The sequence below is a fragment of the Oryctolagus cuniculus genome, chromosome 5, assembly GCF_964237555.1.
Source record: "Oryctolagus cuniculus chromosome 5, mOryCun1.1, whole genome shotgun sequence".
NCBI lineage: Eukaryota > Metazoa > Chordata > Mammalia > Lagomorpha > Leporidae > Oryctolagus > Oryctolagus cuniculus.
The window spans coordinates 90,219,893-90,241,633 of record NC_091436.1 but is presented as its reverse complement, the minus strand read 5'-3'; the positions used below and the strand labels follow the sequence as shown (position 1 = coordinate 90,241,633).

At 40.8% G+C, this 21,741-nt stretch overlaps 1 protein-coding gene and 1 long non-coding RNA gene across 3 annotated transcripts in view; one reads left to right on the top strand and one right to left on the bottom strand.

Moving 5' to 3' along the window:
- IBTK (inhibitor of Bruton tyrosine kinase) overlaps nucleotides 1–9,496 on the bottom strand; it is a 94,130-nt gene extending 84,634 nt beyond the window's left edge. The window contains exons 1-2 of one of the 2 annotated variants that reach the window (XM_008263147.4): nucleotides 9,261–9,496; nucleotides 1,196–1,880 (exon numbers count right to left, since the gene is read on the bottom strand). In XM_008263147.4, coding sequence (XP_008261369.1) covers nucleotides 1,196–1,516 — 321 coding nt within the window. In that variant the 5' untranslated portion in view covers nucleotides 1,517–1,880; nucleotides 9,261–9,496. The remainder of the gene's footprint in view (nucleotides 1–1,195; nucleotides 1,881–9,260) is intronic. The other variant, XM_002714548.5, reaches the window with a different exon arrangement.
- A 70-nt stretch (nucleotides 9,497–9,566) lies between these two features.
- LOC138849643 (uncharacterized) lies at nucleotides 9,567–21,210 on the top strand. Its single transcript, XR_011388636.1, has 2 exons — nucleotides 9,567–9,669; nucleotides 20,955–21,210. It is a non-coding gene; the product is annotated as an uncharacterized lncRNA (long non-coding RNA).
- Nucleotides 21,211–21,741: the final 531 nt, after the last annotated feature.

Genomic DNA, 21,741 nt, shown 5'->3' with positions numbered 1-21,741 from the left:
ATTGCAAATGTACCTGAGGGGGTGGGGGACAGAGGAGGAATAAAGAAGGGTTTTATCATTGTTATTCTCTTTCTATAAATAAAACTGAGATTCAATATTAGGTAACTTCCCCAGGATTACTAAGTAATAAACCTAGACAGTTTACCTTAAGAAAGTGTATTTTACTATTAATATATATTGAAAATTACTTTGATTAGTAAATATTACTAAAGCCACTATGTTAACAATCTTTTTTTTTTTTTTTTTTTTTTTTTGACAGGCAGAGTGGACAGTGAGAGAGAGAGACAGAGAGAGAAAGGTCTTCCTTTTGCCGCTGGTTCACCCTCCAATGGCCGCCGCTGCAGCCGGCGCACCGCGCTGATCCTGGCAGGAGCCAGGTGCTTCTCCTGGTCTCCCATGGGGTGCAGGGCCCAAGCACCTGGGCCATCCTCCACTGCACTCCCTGGCCACAGCAGAGGGCTGGCCTGGAAGTTTAAACTTTTACAACATAAAAAGTTTAAGTAAACTGCGTGGTAGCTCAGTGAGTCCAGCCCCTGCCTGTAACACCAGCATCCCATATCAGAGTTTCAGTTTGAATCCTGGTGCTCTGCTTCTGATCCAGCTTTCTACTAGTGCACCTGGGAAGGCACTAGGCTTGTGCTCCTGCCATGTATGTGGGAGACCCTGATGGAGTTCCTGGCCCCTGGCTTCAGCCTGGTGCAGACCTGGCTGTAGTGGCCATCTGGGGAGTAAACCAGTAGGTGAAAAAAAAAAAAAAAAAAAAAACTAAAAATGAATCTTAATGAAGAATGAGATGGGAGAGGGAGTAGGAGGTGGGATAGGCTGGGGGTGGGAATGCAGGTATGGGGGGGAAGAACTGCTATAATCCAAAAGTTGTACTTATGAAAGTTATATTTATTAAATAAAAGCTTCCTATAAAAAAGCAAAAAAAAAAAAAAAAAAAAAAACCAGTAGGTGGAAGATTTCTCTCTCTCTCTCTTATTGTGCTTCTAAAATAAATAAATATATTAAAAAAAAAAAAAAACACAACATGTGAGATTTTAATCTCAAGAAAAAGTTAAAATAGTAAAGAAATAGCAAACTAGTGATAAGAACAAATGCATACCCTTTTTAAAAACTAAATGATATATGAAAAAGATTAAGGAAAACATATACCTTACAAAACATAAGCTTTCAGTAAACAGATGACACTTACCTTTAATAGAGACCAAACACAATCAATATGTCCATAAAAAATGCTTCTGTGCAATGCTGTCCAGCCCGACTCCTTGTCTTTCACTAATGGATCCACTCCTTTCTCCATCAGCCAGTCTAACACTCCTTTCTTGCCACAAGAGGAAACCAGGTGGAGGGCATTCCTTCCAAAGGCATCTCTGATAGTTGCAGCATTGTAACAATGACTAGAGAGAAAAGCTTTAATCTGGTTTTCACTCCCCTTTGTTACCACAGAAATGACATCCAAAGCATGTTTCAGTGACTGACACTTTGATGTGCAGTCAGGGATGGAAGAATTCATCCTAATTGCTTTTATACTGCTGACTTCTTCAGAATAGTCAGTTAAGACTAATTTTAAAAAATGAAGAAGCCAGGACACAAAGTGCTAGTTAGGAAGAATCACAGAGAATAAATGGCCCTTTTTGGATTATAATGTAAATCCTCACAGCATTAATACAAAACTATATATCTTTGTACAATTTTTTGGCACTTAAATCAAAAAATTATAAATAGCTCTATAAAGTTCATATCAAATATAAGTTCTTCATTTAAAAATTCCACAGTCTATAAATTATTCCTGGAGTCGAGCACCAAGGGGGAGTGAGGAGGGGACTCCCCCTCCACACTGTCTGATCTGTTTAAAAATCCATAATTGCAAGGATGACCTGTAAGAGAAGGAGAAAGAGAAAGTAAAAATATAAAATATCTCACTAGTACTTCAATATTTATATGCTTTTAATTCCCATTTAAAAAAAAAAAAAGCCGATCAACTTTTCATACCTTGCTTTCTATATCTGCATTAGTCATTCTTAACTCTTTTTTTTCCATTCTGTGTCTATACTGTGGAGTCAACATCCTTCCTTCTAGAATAGTCACCTTTTTATTTATTTGCTTATTTTTTTGAGGGGCAGAGAAAGAAACCTCTTATTCACTAGTCACTCTCCAAATGCCTGCAACAGTTGCAGCTGGGCCAGGCCAAAGCCAGGGGCCAGGAACTCAGTCCAAGTCTCCCACACGGTTAGCAGAGAGGCAACTACTTGAGCTACCACCTGCGATCTCCCGAGTGCCCATTATCAGGAAGCTGGAATTGGAGCAGAGCCAGTACTCAAACCCTGGCACGCTGACACCAGATGCAGGTATCCCAAAGAGCAACTGCTATACCAAACAACCTCCTCACCATGCCTTCCCTCCTTTACTCCACAAACTATGTCCTCCCAAACTATAAACACACTTAGATCTACATTCTTTGGGGGAATTCTGTCCTAAAACTTTACCTCCCAAAACTACATCATCATCCTCAACACAGCAAGCAACGCTCTCACCAGTTACTCAGTTTTTACTAAGAGCATGCATCACGCTAATTCTCTGCCTGGAAGGTCCTTCACCACAGAAGGAGATGGTATTTAAACAAACAGTATTAAAACACAGGATAGCTAAATGAAAAAAGTAGCTTGAGATATTTACTTTATATCTTATAACAATATAAGCTCTAGGCTGTTCAAGGACCTAATAAAAGATGAAACTTACAAAAATACTAAATGAAAACACAAAAGACTCTTCATAATTACAAAGTACAAAAAGCCTTTCTATGTATGACATTAAATACAAAGTCATAACAGATGAATAAATTCAGTATAGTTTAAAAACTACACCTACATCCCATATTGGAGTGCCATTTGGGTCCCTGCTACTCTGCTTCCGGCTTTCTGCTAATGCATCATGGGAAGCAGTGATTATTGGCTCAAGTGCTTGGGCCTGTACAGCTTTGTGAGAGACCTGAATGGCATTCTGGGTTCCTGGGTTCAGTCTGGTCAGTCCAGGCTGTCATGACCATTAGGGGAGTGAACCAGCAGAGGAAGATCTCTCTCACTATGTCTCTCTCCCCATTGCTCTGCCTTTCAAGTAGATGAAAATAAATAAAAAACAAACATTAGAAATTAATAAAAATAAAAACAACAGAAAAATCTTCAAAGATAAAAAGGAGAAAAACTTTCTAATAAGACTATTTAGAGGGATTTATTTCAGTTTACTATGTAGGAGAAACATTCCAAATCTGTGTTTTCCACTCTGTCGCTCCCCCTCTTCGTGGAGGAACGACACTAAGCCCTGCCTAGGCTTCATATCCGAGTCACGGCACCATTATGTCGCTCCCCCTCTTCGTGGAGGAACGACACTAAGCCCTGCCTAGGCTTCATATCCGAGTCACGGCACCATTATGTCGCTCCCCCTCTTCGTGGAGGAACGACACTAAGCCCTGCCTAGGCTTCATATCCGAGTCACGGCACCATTATGTCGCTCCCCCTCTTCGTGGAGGAACGACACTAAGCCCTGCCTAGGCTTCATATCCGAGTCACGGCACCATTATGTCGCTCCCCCTCTTCGTGGAGGAGCAACACAGGACCCTGCGCTGTTCTTTCGTCTGCTCGGCCCTCCCCGGGTTTGCTGCTGGTTCTTCCCGGGTTGGCTACTATCCCTTCCACCTCCGTGGAAGGGCAGTTCCCCCTGGCCGCATTCCCCACTTCCGCAGGGGAGCGGCACACCGCCGGCCGGTTCTCTCGGGGGCTGCACGGGTTCCCTTTAGATGTTCCCCATAGATGTTCCTGGTGCATGCCGTCTCTCTCCTCCTTTATAGTCCTCCTCCGCCAATCCCAACTCGGCTGAGTACGCTGCTCTCCAATCAGGAGCAAGTCCTACAGTTAATTGGTTGAACTGGAGGCAGCTGTGCGGAAGCTGTTTACTTCTCTCCCAGCGCCATATTGTGGGAGAGCAGATGCATAGAATAAGTCCTAATTCGAGTAACTTAGTCCAGTCCGGATTGCTCCCCACACACTCCTACTTCAAATTATACTAAGTGTCAGAAGTCTGAGCCGTATTCAGTTTCCTAAACTTCTGATTCCTCATCTGCAAATGAAAACACGGAACTAGATAATTCCTAAGCCTTCCTAGTTCCAAGTCTGTTTCTACTAACTTATATGTTTTGTAATTTGATATTATCCTTATCAAAATCATTCTCCTTTGAAATGTTGATTTGAACCAGAACTGAACAAGTGTTTGGCAACTAACTGCCACAAAAAAAAGGTACCAAAGACTCAAGTAGTTTAAAATGTCAGAACTGGAAAACATCACATATGACAAAATAGTCACATATAGTTCATTTTATTCTTTTGAGGCTCTAAAATACTACTGTCTTTGTATTTTCAGTGTATGCATAATATCCAAAAGGAACTATTTACTGGTGAATCACTCATACTTTCCATGAAAAGAATTAAGATACAACAAAAGAGAATCCCCTAATTGTTACTACAGATTCTTATATACATTTAAAAGGGGGATAAAGGTACTAAATATGTCATACCATACCATCATAGAGAAAAATACACACAGTATACTATGAATATAAATATAGAAGTGATTAAGAGCTAAGGTTTCTTAGAGTTCTACATATTTGAATTCAAATATAGCAATGACGGCTGTTACTAGTTATATAATTCAAAATTATATAATCTCTCCAAGAACTCATTTCTTCTTCTGAACGTGGAGATAATGCCAGAAACCTCACAGGGTTATTGTAACAACAAATGAAAATGCCTACCATGGTGCCTGGCACTAAATATGCACTCAACAAATAGTAGCTTTTACTATTATTTCTTCAGTAATAAAGATAGTAAATTTTAATCTTAAAATTCATATTTGAACTTCAATATTACTGTTACCTGCATACTTCTCTAAAGACATCATATGGGTGAGAGGGACCCTACTATCTGAGGTACCAGCTGCTGCCTACCAGGGTACACATTAGCAACAAGCTGGATTCAGAAACAGAGCCCAGACTTAAACCCAAGCACCCTGATATAGGACACAGGAGTCTCAAGTGTTATCTTAACCTCTGCATCAAACACTGTCCCCTTTAAGTCTTTTTCTCTTCAGGAGTCTTGAAAGGGTTCCTAAAATGACAAAGTCCTTGAGGCAGAGTGACACTTCTCTTCCTACCTCTTCCTAGGGCACTATCCCTTCCACTGACCTTCAAATGCTGTACTTCTCTAAGCTTCTCTACTTCATTTTCTCCTTGGATGATTTCAGTTCCTTTCATGCTTTTAATTCTATCCTACATGCTCATATTTCTCAATCTGTCTTCTGTCCACACACCTCTCCTCAATTCCCAGCCTGTATTTCCAATGCCTATTGCATGTCTTATTTATGTGTTCAAAAAAATGCTTACTGAAGAGAAAAAAAATCAAAGGAAATATTTATTAATTACCTATATACCATAAATTTTACATCACATATGGGTTAAGTAAAAAAACCTAATTCATTCTATCAGTAAAACAGGGAGTTAGAATTCAAACACAGATCCGCTTAATGGTAGAGCCCATGCTGTTTCTGTTATATTACACTGCCTTTTCCAGTGCATCCACAGGTTACACAGCATTGGGAATACAAAAACAAACAGGAAATAAATATCTTAAATAAAATACAGATTTATGAATACTTAGGTGAATATATAGCAAGTTTAACAACTACATTGAACAAAAAATATTATGTTACACAGTCCCTATTGTTAAAAGGGTCACAGTTTGGTAGAGAAAACTGATTTACTTAAGCAAGTAATAAAACTATATTATGATTTTAAACCTATGGTCCAGATAAAATGAGTGACACACAGGTGTATAAACTAAGACTTGAAAGATGAGCATGTGCTTCTCTGATAAAACAGGGACAAAGTAGATATAAAAGCACTGTTACCATGGTTCATTCAGAAAATTTCAAATAATTCAAAAAACAAAAAGCAGTGAGTACTAATATACACACAGGTTGAATTAAATTTTGGACAGACTTAAGTGCCCAGGGATTAAGAAAGTATTTAACCCAAAGACATATTTAGAATCCTGAATTAACAGCATGGGGCAATAATGCATATGTTTCTAGGTTGGATGACAGGCTAACAAGGAAGGGGTAAATACTCTGAAAATAAGAAAAACAAGGGTCTCTCAAGTAAATAAATACATTTTTAAAAATGGATATTGGTTCATTTTGGTATTGGGTATATTAGGGAATAGCATGATCAAGTTTGTGATTTAGGAAGATAACTATATTCTTAACTGAGGGTAAGTAGAAGGATTGTGAGCTGTTTTTCAGCGCCCAACTTGGATTGGCTAAAACTTTGATAGTGGACTAGTCTTCAGCGCTGAACAATTGCTTCACTTCACCAATTCAGTTTCCTTTCAGTACTTCATACTGATCACATATAATACAGAAAATTTCACACGTAATTTTTAGTTGTTCATTTTTCTTTTCTTTTTTTTTAAGATTTATTTGAAAGTCAGAGTTAGAGAGAGAGAGGGAGAGACAGGGAGAGACACAAGGAGAGACGGGGGGGAGGGAGAGTAAGAGGGAGAGAGAGATTTTCTATCCCCTGGCTCACTTCCCAAATGGCCATAATGGCAGGCCAGAGATGGGCCAATCCGAAGCCAGAAGCTTCTTTCGGGTCTCTCATGTGGATGCAAGGACCCAAGGACCTGGGCCATCCTCTCCTACTTTCATAGGCACATCAGCAGGGAGCTGGATCAAAAGAGGAGCAGCAAGGACTCGAACCAGGGCCCACATGGGAAGCTGGTGCCACAGACAGCAGCTTAACCCGCTATGCCACACCACAGGCCCTGATTATCCATTTCTTTCATGTTAATAGCCTGTGACCCCAGGAAGATGATTTCAGTTGGGCATGGGGAATCACACAGCACATGAAGTTCAAGACACCAAATTGAGAACACAGAGCCAGTAACCCAGGTACATCACTTACTAGTTAAGTGATCTTGGCACATCACTTAATTTTACTCCAAGCTTCAATTCTTTCATTTGTAAAAAAGGGGAGAACTATTATCTCCTGACTCGTTTTGAAAAATGAAATGAGACAATGCATTCGTATGATAAGCACTTAACAAATGTGAAAGAAAAAAAGGGGAAAAGGGACACTGATAAACAGATGAGAAAATCTCTGAACTATATTCAGCTTGGAGTGTTTTTCACTGAAATTTTTATATGGTTGCCACTTCCTCATGGCTTTCAAACACACCTACTATCATTTGAACTTTCACATGGACATGCATAGAGTTTTACATAAATTAACTAATGTACTCCTCATTATCATCCTTGTAAATATGATTACCTTCATCGGAAAGTTTAAAGTAACCTGAAACTTAAAGTGATCTAAAAATCACAGCAACAGAAAAGAATCCTCTAGATTTTGTATATTCTACCCTAACAAACTGCTCTCTCAAAACACCGTTAAGTCTTCAATGAGAAACGGTATAGTGTAAGTAGTCATATGAATTGCGGTCCTATCATCTCAAACCTTGGATGAGTAACTTAACCCAACCAATTCTCAATTTCTTATGAAATGTTAACAATAATAACCTGCCTCACCTACACATTAAGATTTTAAGCTTTTTTGGGGGGGAAAGGAGAGAATGCTATATTTCCCCATGTTTCTCACAAAACAGTACATATTAAATAAATAGGCTTATTGTTTTTAAAATGCTCTTTTGAAACTAAAATATCTTCCTTCTACTTCTATTTTAAAATAACAGGTATAAGCTACAAATTATAGTGACTCAATCAAAAAACTTCAGAAAAAATTTTATAACTTCAAAAATAGTTCATATAATTTTAAAATACAAGTACTTAAAACTTTAAGAAATAAATATTTTAGCTTTATTAATATCATAACTTTTTTCAAATATTCATAGGGAGAAAAATACATGGAGACATAAGTTCAATAGTCTATCAATGCTATGTCTGATTTTACAACAGAGAAAATCCCTAAATTTTAGGGGCGAGCACAACTCTAGATGTGACAAAGAATTGCTGCACTATTTAGGATAGTAAAATTAATTATTTTGTATCATTTATAACAATAACCAAATAATATGGAGCTCCTTTCATTAGCAGTATTTTCTCTTTTGGTCTATAGTTTGATGGTCCAGAAGCACTTTGAGGGTTAAAAATATGTTCTTTACATAGAATTTAGCATACTAAAAGACCCTAATACAAGTTAGCTGTTTTAAATATAAAACATAGCCATTCTTTAAACTCCTTGAAGTGAACAGTGGTGATGAAAGTTTCTGCAAATGCCTGTATTAATTCTTTTTCGAAAACATTTTATTGCTGTCCTCGGCTACATTGCTTCAGTTTCTAAAACAAATAAAAATCAAGGAATTCAAAAGAAAAAAAGGAGGGAAATGATCAAAAAGGGGCTATTCAAGTGTGTGAACTTGCATCACATTATGGGTACAGATATTCTACTACTCTTTTCAATAGTTCTGATAAACTTCGAATTTCAAATGCTCTACTTGGAAGAGTAAGAAAACATGCTACATCAACCTCTGCTTCCTGAAAAATATCCCACCTGGCTAACACCCTTTAAGTTTTATGAACTACACTGGACAACAGAAGTCATGGATGGCCTGGGTACCTGTTCAGCAACTTAACTAAAAGTCTTTTCGAACCTGACAGCTCAGCTAGATACCAGAACAAAAGGCCTCCAGCCTGTTTCCCCCCACCTCCCCAAAGCTGGGGCCTTTTTAGGTAGGTCCGTTCCCACTCAGCAGAGCGACACTGCGTCAGTGTTCCCAGAATGAACTCAAACTCTGATTCCACCAAGGGGTCAAGGGTCATGGGCGAGCCCAGGAGTGGCTTCAAAGCCAAGATTCAAAGGGAAGTGATGCCACAAGACTAGAACCAGGAATACAACATCGCTGGAGGGCGTGTCCCGCAGGACAGCAACGTAGCACGTCGTCCCGACAGGCCATTCATTAGCCGAGGGGGGCGGTGGAGAGGCGGCCGCCGGGACCCGGGCCGCTCGGCCGGCCCCGCGTCGCCTCGCGCAACGCCGCCGTGGAGTCCCCTCCCCGCGGCCCACCTAGGCCACCGGTGTCCGCGACCATCCGCACCCTCCGGAGAGCGAGTACTCTCCCACGGTCCCCGGGGTGATGGGACACGGTCGCCTCAGCCCGCTCGGCGCGGTCGGGCCGCCCCGATCCCTCCCTCACCAGTCGCTAGATGAAACTGCGCCGGTGGTCTCCGCGGGGTCGACACACAGCAGCGCAGGGACTCATTCTCAGTGAAGGAAACAGAAGAAACCCAAGAGCGCCAGAGGGGAGCCGTCCACAGACGCAGATCAGCTCTGAAGGCAGCAGCAGCTACAGCCGCGTCTACAGGCACCGGGAAGGGGGTGGGGAGAAAAGGCCGGCGCGGGCGGTACTCAGGAATAAGACGGGTGCTGATTGGCTGGAGCTCGTGTATGCCTCGTGACGATTGGCTGCTGCCTGCCCAGAAGGCTTCGCGTGGCACTGTCTCTGGCGCCCTAAAGGAACTTGACCCTTCTCGGTCTTTGGGGCCGCCTGCGCAGACCAGGGGTGGTGGAAGGCAATCGCCGAGGACTCTAAGCCAACGGCGGCGGTGAGGGTATCCCTTTGGTGGTCCTTGTGCTTCGCCCAGGTAGACACGTCTCTCTCAGGGCAGAAGAGACGATTAAACCTGGGTTGGAGAGACCCGACTGACACCTGGCGAGGTGTTGGGGGCGCCCAGTCACCAATGGAGCAGAAGCCAAGGGCATAGCGTCATGTACCAAAACGAGTTTCCTCCCATGGCTTTACTTGTGGGGTCGCTGGAAAATCAAAGGCCTCGTCTCCCGAAAACAAAGCCTCGCCCCTCTCTGGCTCGCCCCGTTCGCCCGGATTATCGGGGAGTGACTCCTTTTGGTGAGAGGCGTCACTGCCTTCTGGGATCGCCATGGGACCAGCTGCTGACTGGGATCACGCCACTTGGTGCCTGACACCGGGCTTGCACTAGACTCCCTCCCCACCCCCTCCACCCCGCGCGCCTGTAACTCTGAATCTAAGGACATTTTAAGAAATGATGGAGTGAAAAATATTAGGGAAGAAAGAAAGCCAAAATCAATACCTAATGGGAAACATACTGCTGCTGAATGCTAATAGAGTAGACTCTCAAGTAAATATTTGTTCAAGGAGGGGTAGCATGACTCAGAGTTGGCTTACAGCTGTGCCACGTTGTGGATTATACAAGCTGTTTAGTCTGTCAGCTATAAAACAAGGAAATCGGACTAGATGTCTTAGATGTCTTAGGTCCTGTTCAGTTTTGCTCCCTTTTTTTTTTTTTTTTTTTTTCTGGTGACCTTTATGGAAGGTTAAGTTCCTAGCTCAAAGGCACACAGTTTTGCCGGTTCCAATAACGTCCTGTTTTCTTTGCCCCTTATTCTAAGTTCTCTTCTTTGACATAACTAAATCCGGTTTGCAATGTAGGAATGGAGTGATTTTGCAAACAAGCCACACATAATGACTTTCATGAATAAAAGATCCAGTAATGGCAGATAAAACTGAAAGTGTAAATGAAGTAAAAATGTAAATGACCTGAGTTCAAATCTTTTATCTCTTACTTGTATCTGGGAAAATTTATTACTGTTTTGAAACCTCAATTTTCTCATTTATGAAATTGGAGCAATGCATTTTGGACTGGAAGAAATGTAATGATAGATATGCATAGGGTAGGTAGCACGCAGTAACACTTGATACATGGTGCTACTTCTTTAATAAATAAAGTATTTCCTTGCAGGTGAATTATTCCAGTCATTCTTTTATTTAAAAAATTGCCAGCCCTCAGGCACTTGTGTTGAGTACTAGGGTTCCAACAGTGAGCAACAATTCCTATAATCTGGATAATGTCAAACATAATAAACTGCAACTTTTACAAGCATAGCAAAGAATACTTTTGATAAATTTAATCTGACTTCTCAAAGACGTTGATTCTTGAAATAAGATCTGAAGAATGAATAGGAAACAACTAGGTAAAGTAAAAAAGAAAGAACATTCTAGGCCAAGGAATGAGAAATTACTTCCTTTTGCCCTAAAAATTTAGTTTTTTTTCAAAGGCACTAGTTATTTTCCAGACAGAACATGAAATCATTGGAAAATAATGAAAATGAAATACAATTCAATCAAAAAAATACATTGTAGATGTGATTAGAGGATGGAGAACTCAAAATTAGTCATTTTGGTTTTTTAAGTTTATGTTTACAAAGAAAGGAAATAGATCAAAATATATCAATTACATTATTTCTATATGGTAAGGTTTTAGGTGATTCTTCTATCATTTTTCTTTTTGTAATTTTTCACTGCAATAAATAAGTGCTATTTGTGTGATTAAAAAATCTGAAAATTGTTAGTTATAATGTCCAAGGCTGACTTAAAGTAAAAAATAAAACTGGGGAAGACTTTGGATGATTTCAGTAATATGGTAAGTGGGGAGTAGGACAGTAGTTAGGCATCAGAAATGGAGCAGCCACACACTATCTGTACAACAAACTCCCTAAATTCCATTTTTTCAAAATAAAATGATGCTGTGCTTCATAGTCAAAAAGATTAATTCAAGGCCGGCGCCGTGGCTCAATAGGCTAATCCTCCACCTTGCGGCGCCGGCACACCGGGTTCTAGTCCCGGTCGGGGCGCCGGATTCTGTCCCGGTTGCCCCTCTTCCAGGCCAGCTCTCTGCTATGGCCAGGGAGTGCAGTGGAGGATGGCCCAGGTGCTTGGGCCCTGCACCCCATGGGAGACCAGGAAAAGCACCTGGATCCTGGCTCCTGCCATCGGATCAGCGCGGTGCGCCGGCTGCAGCGGCGGCCATTGGAGGGTGAACCAACGGCAAAGGAAGACCTTTCTCTCTCTGTCTCTCTCTCTCACTGTCCACTCTGCCTGTCAAAAAAAAAAAAAAAAAAGATTAATTCATTATTATGTGTATTTTGCTATCTTTCAAGTTATATAGCAGTAAGGAATGGCAGTGCCACCTCTAGTTCAGCGGGTGGCAGAGGAGAGATTATCAGAATCTGCATCGATACCAAAACCTAGGTAGGTTCTACAGTTACAGCAGGGTCAGCAGTGAAACTGGCCTAGAGATAACTGGAGTCTTATTGTTTGGCCTTATTTTCCTCTGTACCACACCATCTCCCAAAGAACCCTTGACTGGCCAAACCATTGTGATGCACACCTTAACTTTTCCAGTAGGAAAGATAGCACTGAGCCCTCTACCTTAAATCCAGCAGTTCCTGAACTCCTAGTGACTTGGATTATGTGAGGAGTCAGGGATAGCATGACTGACAACCTCTGTTAAAGAGATCTTAGTATAGTTAAAGTAGAGTGAGGAATAGTTCCCTGGAAGAAGGCAGTGTGTGAGGAAATGGGATGTTTCTGTACTCTTGGATCCAAGAGATAGGGTCCCAACTGCATTCTTCCTTCATAATGATTATTCTTCAAATCTTCCAAGGGGACACACAGTTCTATGAAGCCTTCCCTAATGATTTTTCCTAACAGTGTTCTCTCGGTTAACTTACTATGTCAGACTGTTTTGTTTTCAGAGTTACTGTAGGCTCAGTGAAAGCAGAGACTCTAAGAGACAAACTACCTATTACTCTTATTACTGGTGAGAGATCAGATGTGTTATATAACCCCTCTAGGTCGAGTATCCTCATCTCTAAAATGACAATAATATTTCTTTCAGAAAGTTCTTATGAGGTTTATTTATTTTTATTTATAAAAAGGGAACAAATTTTACATATTTCATATATATACTTTTAAGAGCATAATGATACTTCCTGCCTTAGCTGTCTCACTCACTTCTTCCTTTTCTTCCTTTTCTTTTCTTTCTTTCTTTCTTTTTTTTTTTTTTTTTTTTTTTTTTTTTTGACAGGCAGAGTGGACAGTGAGAGAGACAGAGAGAAAGGTCTTCCTTTGCCGTTGGTTCACCCTCCAATGGCCGCCGCTGCGGCCGGCGCACCACACTGATCCAATGGCAGGAGCCAGGTACTTATCCTGGTCTCCCATGGGGTGCAGGGCCCAAGGACTTGGGCCATCCTCCACTGCACTCCCGGGCCACAGCAGAGAGCTGGCCTGGAAGAGGGGCAACCAGGACAGAATCCGGCGCCCCGACCGGGACTAGAACCCGGTGTGCCGGCGCCGCTATGTGGAGGATTAGCCTAGTGAGCAGCGGCGCCGGCCCCTTTTCTTTTCTTTTAAAAAAATTATTTTATTCAAAAGGCGGAATTACAGAGAGAAAGAGGAAAAGATAGAGATTTTCCATTCACTGATTCATTCCTCAGATAGTTGCAATGGCCAGAGCTGGGCCAGGCTAAAGCCAGAAGCCAATTAATCTGGGTCTCTCAAATGGGTGCAGGGGTCCAAGGACTTTGGCCATATCCCTCTACTTTCCCGGGTGCATTAGGAGAAAGGTGGATTTTAAGTGAAGCAGCCGGGACTCAAACCAGTGCCCATATGGGATGCTGGTGTTGCAGGCGGTACCTGTCTCTGTTACACCACAATACCAGTCCACCTTATTTTTCTTTTAATTTTTACTGACACACTTTCAATTTTCTTTAAGTTTAACCCTCCACAAAGAATTGAATAAGTAGTAAGGAGAAAACCACCATTGCTCAAGAGGACTATAAACTATTCAAATTTCAAAACGTCAGTTTCACTCATGTACATTACATTTTTTGTACTCTACATTAGTTACCACAGATCAGGGAAAATATATGATATTTGTCTTTTTGGGACTAGCTTATTTCACTTAGCATAATGGTCTGCAGTTGCATCCATTTTGTTGTGAAAGAAAAGATTTCATTTTTTTTTACTGCTGAGTAGTATTTCATCATGTGTGTATATCATAATTTCTTTACCCAGTTATCAATTGATAGACATCTGCATTGATTCTATATCTTAGCTATTATTTCATTTTTCTAAAAGGAGATGGTATATGTAAAGCTTTCAGTACAGTATGGCTCTTAGCATTTAGTTTGCATAGCCTGAACTCTTCTAGATTGCTCTGTTTTTGCTTGAAGAGGGGATGGGACAATATAAGGAAAGATGGCAGTTTTTGAATAGGACTTCAGAACTGTATAAGCTTGAAATCATGGTCCATCAACAAACATTAGAAAATCAAGGCAGATACTAAAAAAAAAAAAAAAAAGATAAATTCAAACCCTACATGAAACAAGCAAGATATCAACCCTATATCAAACCTATAAATTTTGTATCAGATATCAAACCTATAAATTTGGTAGGCTTAACATTCTGTATATTCAGAACATTCTGAACTCCCCAAACCTCACCTCTTTACTAAGAATGTGAACAGTTCCTTTCTTGGTCCATCTTATTTATTTATCTTATTTGATAGGGTGGGAAAGGAAGAGAGAGAGAAAGGGAGGAAGAAAAAAGGAAAAAGAAGAAAAGAACGAACAAAAGAGAAAAAGAATTCTCCCATTTCTCTCGTCTGCTGATTCACTCCCCAAATTCCCATAGCAGCTCTAGGTCAATCTGAGGCCAGAGGAGCTAGATATCCAATCCAGGTTTCCCACATGGATAGCTAGAACCCAATAATTGCCATCATTGCTCCCTCTCAGGGTTGCATTAGCAGGAAGCTGGAGTCAGAAACCAGAGCCAAGAATCAAACCCAGGCACTCTGATATGTCATCTAAACCTCTAGGCCAAACACTCCTCCCCCTCCACACACACACTTCCTGTCATATTTAGAATTGCTTGTATCTCTTCTCTACCTAGCTAATTAATTTAATCTAGCTGTTCTGAACATTGTGAAGGAAGGAAAAGAGGTGGGAGGAAGGAAATGTAAAAAAGAAAGGGGGAAAGAGAGGGAGGAAGGAGCTGGTACTGTGGTGCAGTGGGTTAAAGCAGTGGCCTGTGTCATTGGCATCCCATATGGGTGCCAGTTCAAGTCCTGGGGTATGGGTTCAGTGCTCCACTTTTTTTCCCCCCAGTGATGCTATATATTTTTTAGAAAGTTTTTATTTAATAAATATAAATTTCATAGGTACAGCTTTTGGAATATAGCAGTTCTTTCCCCCATACCCGCCCTCCCACCCCTACTCCTGTCCCACCTCCTACTCCCTCTCCAGTCCCATTCTTCGTTAAGATTCATTTTTAATTATCTTTATATACAGAAGATCAACTCTATACTAAGTAAAGATTTCAAGAGTTGGCACCCACACAGACACACTCTAATCTAGCTCTCTGCTGTGGCCTAGGAAAGCAGTAGAAAATATCCCAAGTCCTTGGGCCCCTGTACCTGCTTGAGAGACCCGGAGAAAGTTCCTGCCTGGCTCCTGGCTTTGGATCTGCTCGGCTTTGGCCATTGTGATCATTTGGGGAGTGAACCAGTGGATGGAAGACCTCTCCCTCTGGCTCTACCTCTTTCTGTAACTCTTTCAAAATAAATATTAAAAAAAAGAGGAAGGGAAAGACATGCTTCAAAACATTAAACTCAAAAATGCAGTAGAAAACAAGAAGTTGAGTCCAGAACCTGTAAGAATTCCCCAAAAAATTAAGGCTAGATGAGAGAAAAGAAATAACTACCCTAACAACAAGACAGGCTTGTTACAAAAACAAACAAAAATCAACTGCAGCATGATGAGAGTTCTACATGTAGAGGTGGAAAGAAGTCTAGACTAAACCACAAAGCAATTAATTGGGGTTATACAGCAATAAGAGGTAACCCAGTAACAGGTAACCTACCTGAAGCTTCCTTATCTCCCACCCCATAATAACAACAAAGGTATTTGTTTCTATTTAGAGTATAGGACCTTGAGTTTAATAGGACAGGTGCCTATCTGTGGCTGGTGAAAGCTGGAATAATCAGGAAAGACCACACCCAGAACACTGAGTAGTAGCTCTTCCTGTTCAGCAATATAGCCCTAACTCTTCCCTATAACCTTGAAGAAAGACAAGTATGACAGAAGTAGTGTCAGGTCTTATTACTCCCTCCACTCTTCCCACTCCCAGGAAGGGCATGCAACATACACAGCCTCCTCAATAAACATCTTTTTTTAAAATCTCAAATGCACAGATGAGCACAAAATAAAAAGGCACAAAGTATTTGGAGAAAGTGGACATACTGAGAGACATAAATGAGCAGATCCAGGAAGCTCAGCAAACCCCAGGCAGGATGAAAGATGAAAGATGACAGTGCCTAAAATAATCATAGATTGCTAAAACCCAACTGAAGGAAACTGGAAAGCATTCAGAGAAAAATGGTGTAGTATATAAAAGAAATAATGATTGGGGCTGGTGCTGCGGCTCACTAGGCTAATCCTCCACCTGCGGTGCCGGCACCCCGGGTTCTAGTCCCGGTTGGGGCACCGGATCATGTCCCAGTTGCTCCTCTTCCAGTCCAGCTCTCTGCTGTGGCCAGGGAGTGCAGTGGAGGATGGCCCAAGTGCTTGTGCCCTGCACCCGCCTGGGAGACCAGGAGGAAGCACCTGGCTCCTGGCTTCTAATCAGTACAGTGCATCAGCCATAGCGGCCATTTGGGGGGTGAAACGGAAGGAAGACCTTTCTCTCTGTCTCTCTCACTGTCTAACTCTGCCTGTCAAAAAAAATAATAAAAATAAAAGGAATAATGATTGGAATCACCAAAAATTTCATATCATAAACCATGAAAACAAGGTAATAAGTCAGTATCTTTTAAGAGCTGAAAAAGAAACTGTCAGCCCTGAAAATGTTCCTCAGTCATGAAGGTAAAATGAAGATATTTTCAGAGAATGAAAAATGAAGAGAATGAGTGGCTATCAAAATTCCCCAATAAGAAATGGTCAAAAAAGACCGTTAGCCTAAGGGGAACGAATGCTTCATGATCTAAACTTGACATTTCACAATAGGATAAATGACATGAGAAATGGAAATACAGTCAGTCCTCTTTATCCATAGGTTACAAATTTATGAATTCACTCAATACAAAAATTTATTCATAACCCACTAATTGATATAGTACTATCACTGCCATTTAGATACATGAGCAGGACAGGAAAAAAACTAGAATTTTCCAATGCTTACACTGCAGCAGAGACTGAACAAGGCAACTGCCTTCTTGTTTCAGCTTTCATAAACACATGTCTTCATGGTATATTTTGTGCCATACTTTTTGCAATTCCATGTTTTTTCTTGGTGATTTCATTGTTTAAAATAGCCCTCAATCGTAATGATCAAGTGCTACTCAATTTTCTCAAGGGGAAGTACTGAACGGCCATTTTTCTTAAAGGACCCAATTATATGTTGTCTAAAAAAAGACTTGCTTTAAATATAAAGAGGCAGATAGATTGAAAACAAATGGATAGGGAAGGCTATTCTATAAGCATAATGAAGTTAGATTGGCTATTATAATAGCAGAAAAATATACTTTGAAACCAAAAGTATCAACAGAGATGAAAAAGGATATTAAATCATGATAAAATGGTCAATTCTTCAGGAAGAAATAATGTAGATATGCCTGATCATACATATGTATGTGCCTGATGACAGAACTTCAGAATACATGAAATAAAAATCAATTGGACTAAAAGTAGAAACAGAGAGTCTCTTAATCATAGCAAGAGATTTCTTTGTTTTTCTTAAATTTATTTATTTATTTGAGAGGTAGAGTTTCAAAGAGCGGGAGAGACAGAGAGAGAGGTCTTCCATCCACTGGTTCACTCCCCAAATGACCGCAACAGCCAGAGCTGGACCAATCCAAAGCCAGGATCCAGGAGCTTCTTCCAGATCTCCCATGAAAGTGCAGGGGCCCAAGCACTAGGGCCATTTTCTACTGCTTCCCAGGCCATAGCAGGAACTCAATGGGAAGAGGAGCATGAACCAGTACCCATATGGGATGCCAGTGCAGCAGGCAGAGTATGCCACAGTGCTGGCCCCAGCAGGAGATTTCTGACACCCCTCTCTCATCAACAGAAAGAACAATTAAACAAAAAAGTCAGGAAACTGATAGCTGGTTTGTACACTCTTATCAACCACCTTGACCTCTATACTTTATGTGTCTATGTGACTGAGCCACAGGCTGTCCAGACATTTGGTCAAACATTATTCTGAGGGTGTCAGTGAGGGTATTTTTGGGTTAGATTAACATTTGAATTGGTCGACTGAGTAAAACTAATTGCTGTGCCTAATACAGGTAGGTCCCTTCCAGTCAGCTGAATGCCTAGGTTGAACAACAAGATAAGGAGGAGGGATCTCCTCCCGGGTCACTGCATTAGTCAGGATATTGATTTTCTTCCTGACTTTTTGTCAAACATCAACTCTTACTGAATTTTAGAACTGCTGGCTTTCAGACTGACACTGTACCATTAGCTCGCCTGATTCTCTGGTCTTAGGAACTACACCATCAGCTCTCCTGGGTCTCCAGTTTGCCACCTGCAGGTCTTGAAACTTGTCAGTGTTCATAATCACATCAAATAATTCCTCAAATAAACCTCTGTCTATAAATATACACATTCTATTCATTCCATGCCTCTGATGAATGCTTGCAAATGACAACCTCATTGATGCTTTATAGATCAGCACTTCCAACAACTGCAGGATATACATTCCTTTCAAGTTCACATGTAACTAAACAAAATTTTTAAAACCATCCATTTGTCAAAGAAATTACAGAGAAGGTTAGATGATATTTCATAATCAATGAAAATAAAAAGACAAAAGTATCAAATTTTGTTTGATGCATCTAAAGTAGTATTTATTCCAAAATTTTCAGCTTTAATGTTTATGCTAAAAAAGAAGAAATATCTCTAAAAATGATGAACTAGGGTCAGGCATTGTGGTGCAGCAGGGTAAGCTACCATTTGGGATGCCTGCATCCCATATCATGTGCCTGGCTTGAGTCCTGGCTACTCCACACTTTCTGATACAGCTTCCTGCTAATGTACCGGAGAGGTAGCATATGATTGCACAAGTACCCGGGTTGCTGCTACACACATGGGAGACCGGGGTGGAGTTTCAGGCTTCTGGCTTTGGTCTGGCCCAGCCCTTGCAGTTGGGAAGTGAACCAGTGGATAGCAGATCTCTCTCTCTCTCTCTCTCTCTCTCTGTTACTCTGCCTTCTGAATAAATAAATAAATCTTTGAAGAGATTTTTAAATAAAAATTTATTGACAAATTTCCATAAAAATATACATAAAACAAAAGTGATGACCTAAGGTTCACCTTAAGAAGCTGGGAAAAGAAGAGTAAGGTAAAGCTGCAGTGGGTAAAAGGAAGGAAACAATAAATATGACCAGAAATCAACACATAGAATATAGAAAAATAATATAGAAAGTTGTTCTTTGAAAAGTTCAATGAAATTGAACACTCCTTGCTATAGAATTAATTATTAGGGAAAAACTATTGAGAACTGTGAAGAATTTCAATAGTCTGAGCTTGTCTCCTACTTGCAAGGCTAACAAGTTAGCCTGCCAGTTTCATGGATGCTGGCAAACCAAGTGAGATTCCTGGGTCGAAACAAGGACTTGATTGTTCATGATACGGTCAGCAGCATGAGTGTCCCATTTGCATCAGTTTATTTGTGGCACTCAGTCCATGAGAATGCCAGAGTGTCCCAGGTAAGTGTTACAAACACACTGGGTTAACATCTCATCCAGGGAAACCCAAGCTTGGGGAAACTTAGCCTCTTAAAATAGACTGCAAACAAGTCTGTCTGACCTTTACCCCTGAGGTAGAAACTATCTTTATTACACCAGAAAGTGAAAAAAAAAAAGTGCCCTCTACTCTAAAGGGAGCCACTGTCACTATTTATGAAGGCTGTTTGCTATATAAGTACCTTGAAAAGGTGGTCCAGAACCATGGCAGTCAGGACCTCTACTGACACAATGTGCATCAGCAATTCTATGCCAACAAGAGGACCAGTGACCAGTATCAAGGATGAAAGAGCAGGGATAGGCATTTGTTCTAATGGTTAAAACCTCACTTAGGACACTTGCATCCCAAATTGGAGTACCTGGGTTTATTTCCTGGCTCCGGCCCTTAACTCCAGGTTCCTATGAATACAAACTCTGGCAGCCAGTGACGATAGCTCAGGAAAATGGGCTCCTGCTACCTGTGTGGGAGTTCTGGACTGCGTTGCCTGGCTTGGCCCTGGGGTTGTGAGCATCTGGGGAGTACGTCAGTGGATGAAAGCTTGTCCTCTTGCTCTGTGCATGTGTGTTTGTGTTTGTACATGTGCCTGTCTTTCTTTCTCCCAGTTTCTTTGCCTCTCAAATAAATTTAACAACAACAACAACAAAAGAATGAAAGAGTACTTATCACTGCAGACCCTACAGATATTGGAGAGAAAAAAAAAGAATTTTGTGAACAACTTTAATTTTAAGAACTTTAGTTTAAGAAAATCAGAATAGTAATTACTTTTGAGGAGTTGGAAATAAGGAAGATTGACTGGAAAAACTATGAGGTAACTTTCTGAAGTGGTAGAAACTCTATATCTTGACAGGGGTGTAGAGTATAGATGCATTTGTCAAAACTCAACAAATGTATACTTAAAATGTGTATATTTCATAATATAAATTTTACTTCAAAAGAAACAATGGTGAACAGTATGAAGAATCTAGGGGTATATGTGTTGAGGGGTAGATTGATACCTAGGAAATTTACCCTGAAATGCATTAATGCATCTGAGATGAATGAAGAGATGATAGATGACTGAACAGGTGATGAATATATCAAAATGCTAACAGAATAATCTTGGTGTGTATTTACTCCCTCACAACAAAATTCTTCCAAATTTATTATATGTTAAAAATAAAAATATGGAAGGGGCCGGCGCTGTGGCTCAGTGGGTTAACTGAGCCTGAAGCGCTTGCATCCCATATGGGCGCTGGTTCTAGTCCTCACTGCTCCTCTTCTGATCCAGCTCTCTGCTATGGCCTGGGAAAGCAGTAGAAGATGGCCCAAGTCCTTGGACCCCTGCACCCGCATGGGAGACCAGGAAGAAGCTCCTGGCTCCTGGCTTCGGATTGGCGCAGTTCCGGCCATTGCAGCCAGTTGGGGAGTGAACCATCAGATGGAAGACCTCTCTCTCTCTGCTTCTCCTTTCTTTGTGTAACTCTTTCAAATAAATAAATAAATCTTTAAAAAAATAAAAATATGGAAGAAAAGAGACAAAAAAACATGTCAAATCAATTACAATTTGTGGACCTATTGAAGGGTTAAAAAGTTAAAAGCCGCTCCCCATCCCCTCCTCTAGTGAACTTTCCCGACCTCACTAGACTTGCTCTGTATAGCCATTCTCTTTGAAGTTAGTTAGTCAGTAAATTACCCAATGTAGACGTAACCTTAGTTTCACCTAAATAAGATAGAAGGAGTCACTGTTTAGAAATTAACAAACTTTCACTGAAAAATCTCTTTGTTCCTGGAACTCCGACCCCACCATATGTCCCTTATCACCATTAGGCTGCATTCCTAGGTATCATCGAGGCAGTCGCCGTAACCTTGTTGTGTGATCCTCCCTTTTGGCAATAGGAGGCTTTTTTGATCCTCCCTGTATAGGCCATATGGTTCTCTGATATCTAATCAAGCCCTTACTCGATATCCTGTATTCCCTGTATTCATAAATCAACTGATTGTAAAATCACTTAACTTGTATCAATTGTTTACTCTGTACCGACTGTTTGGACTGTTTGATCTATACAATGATTGAT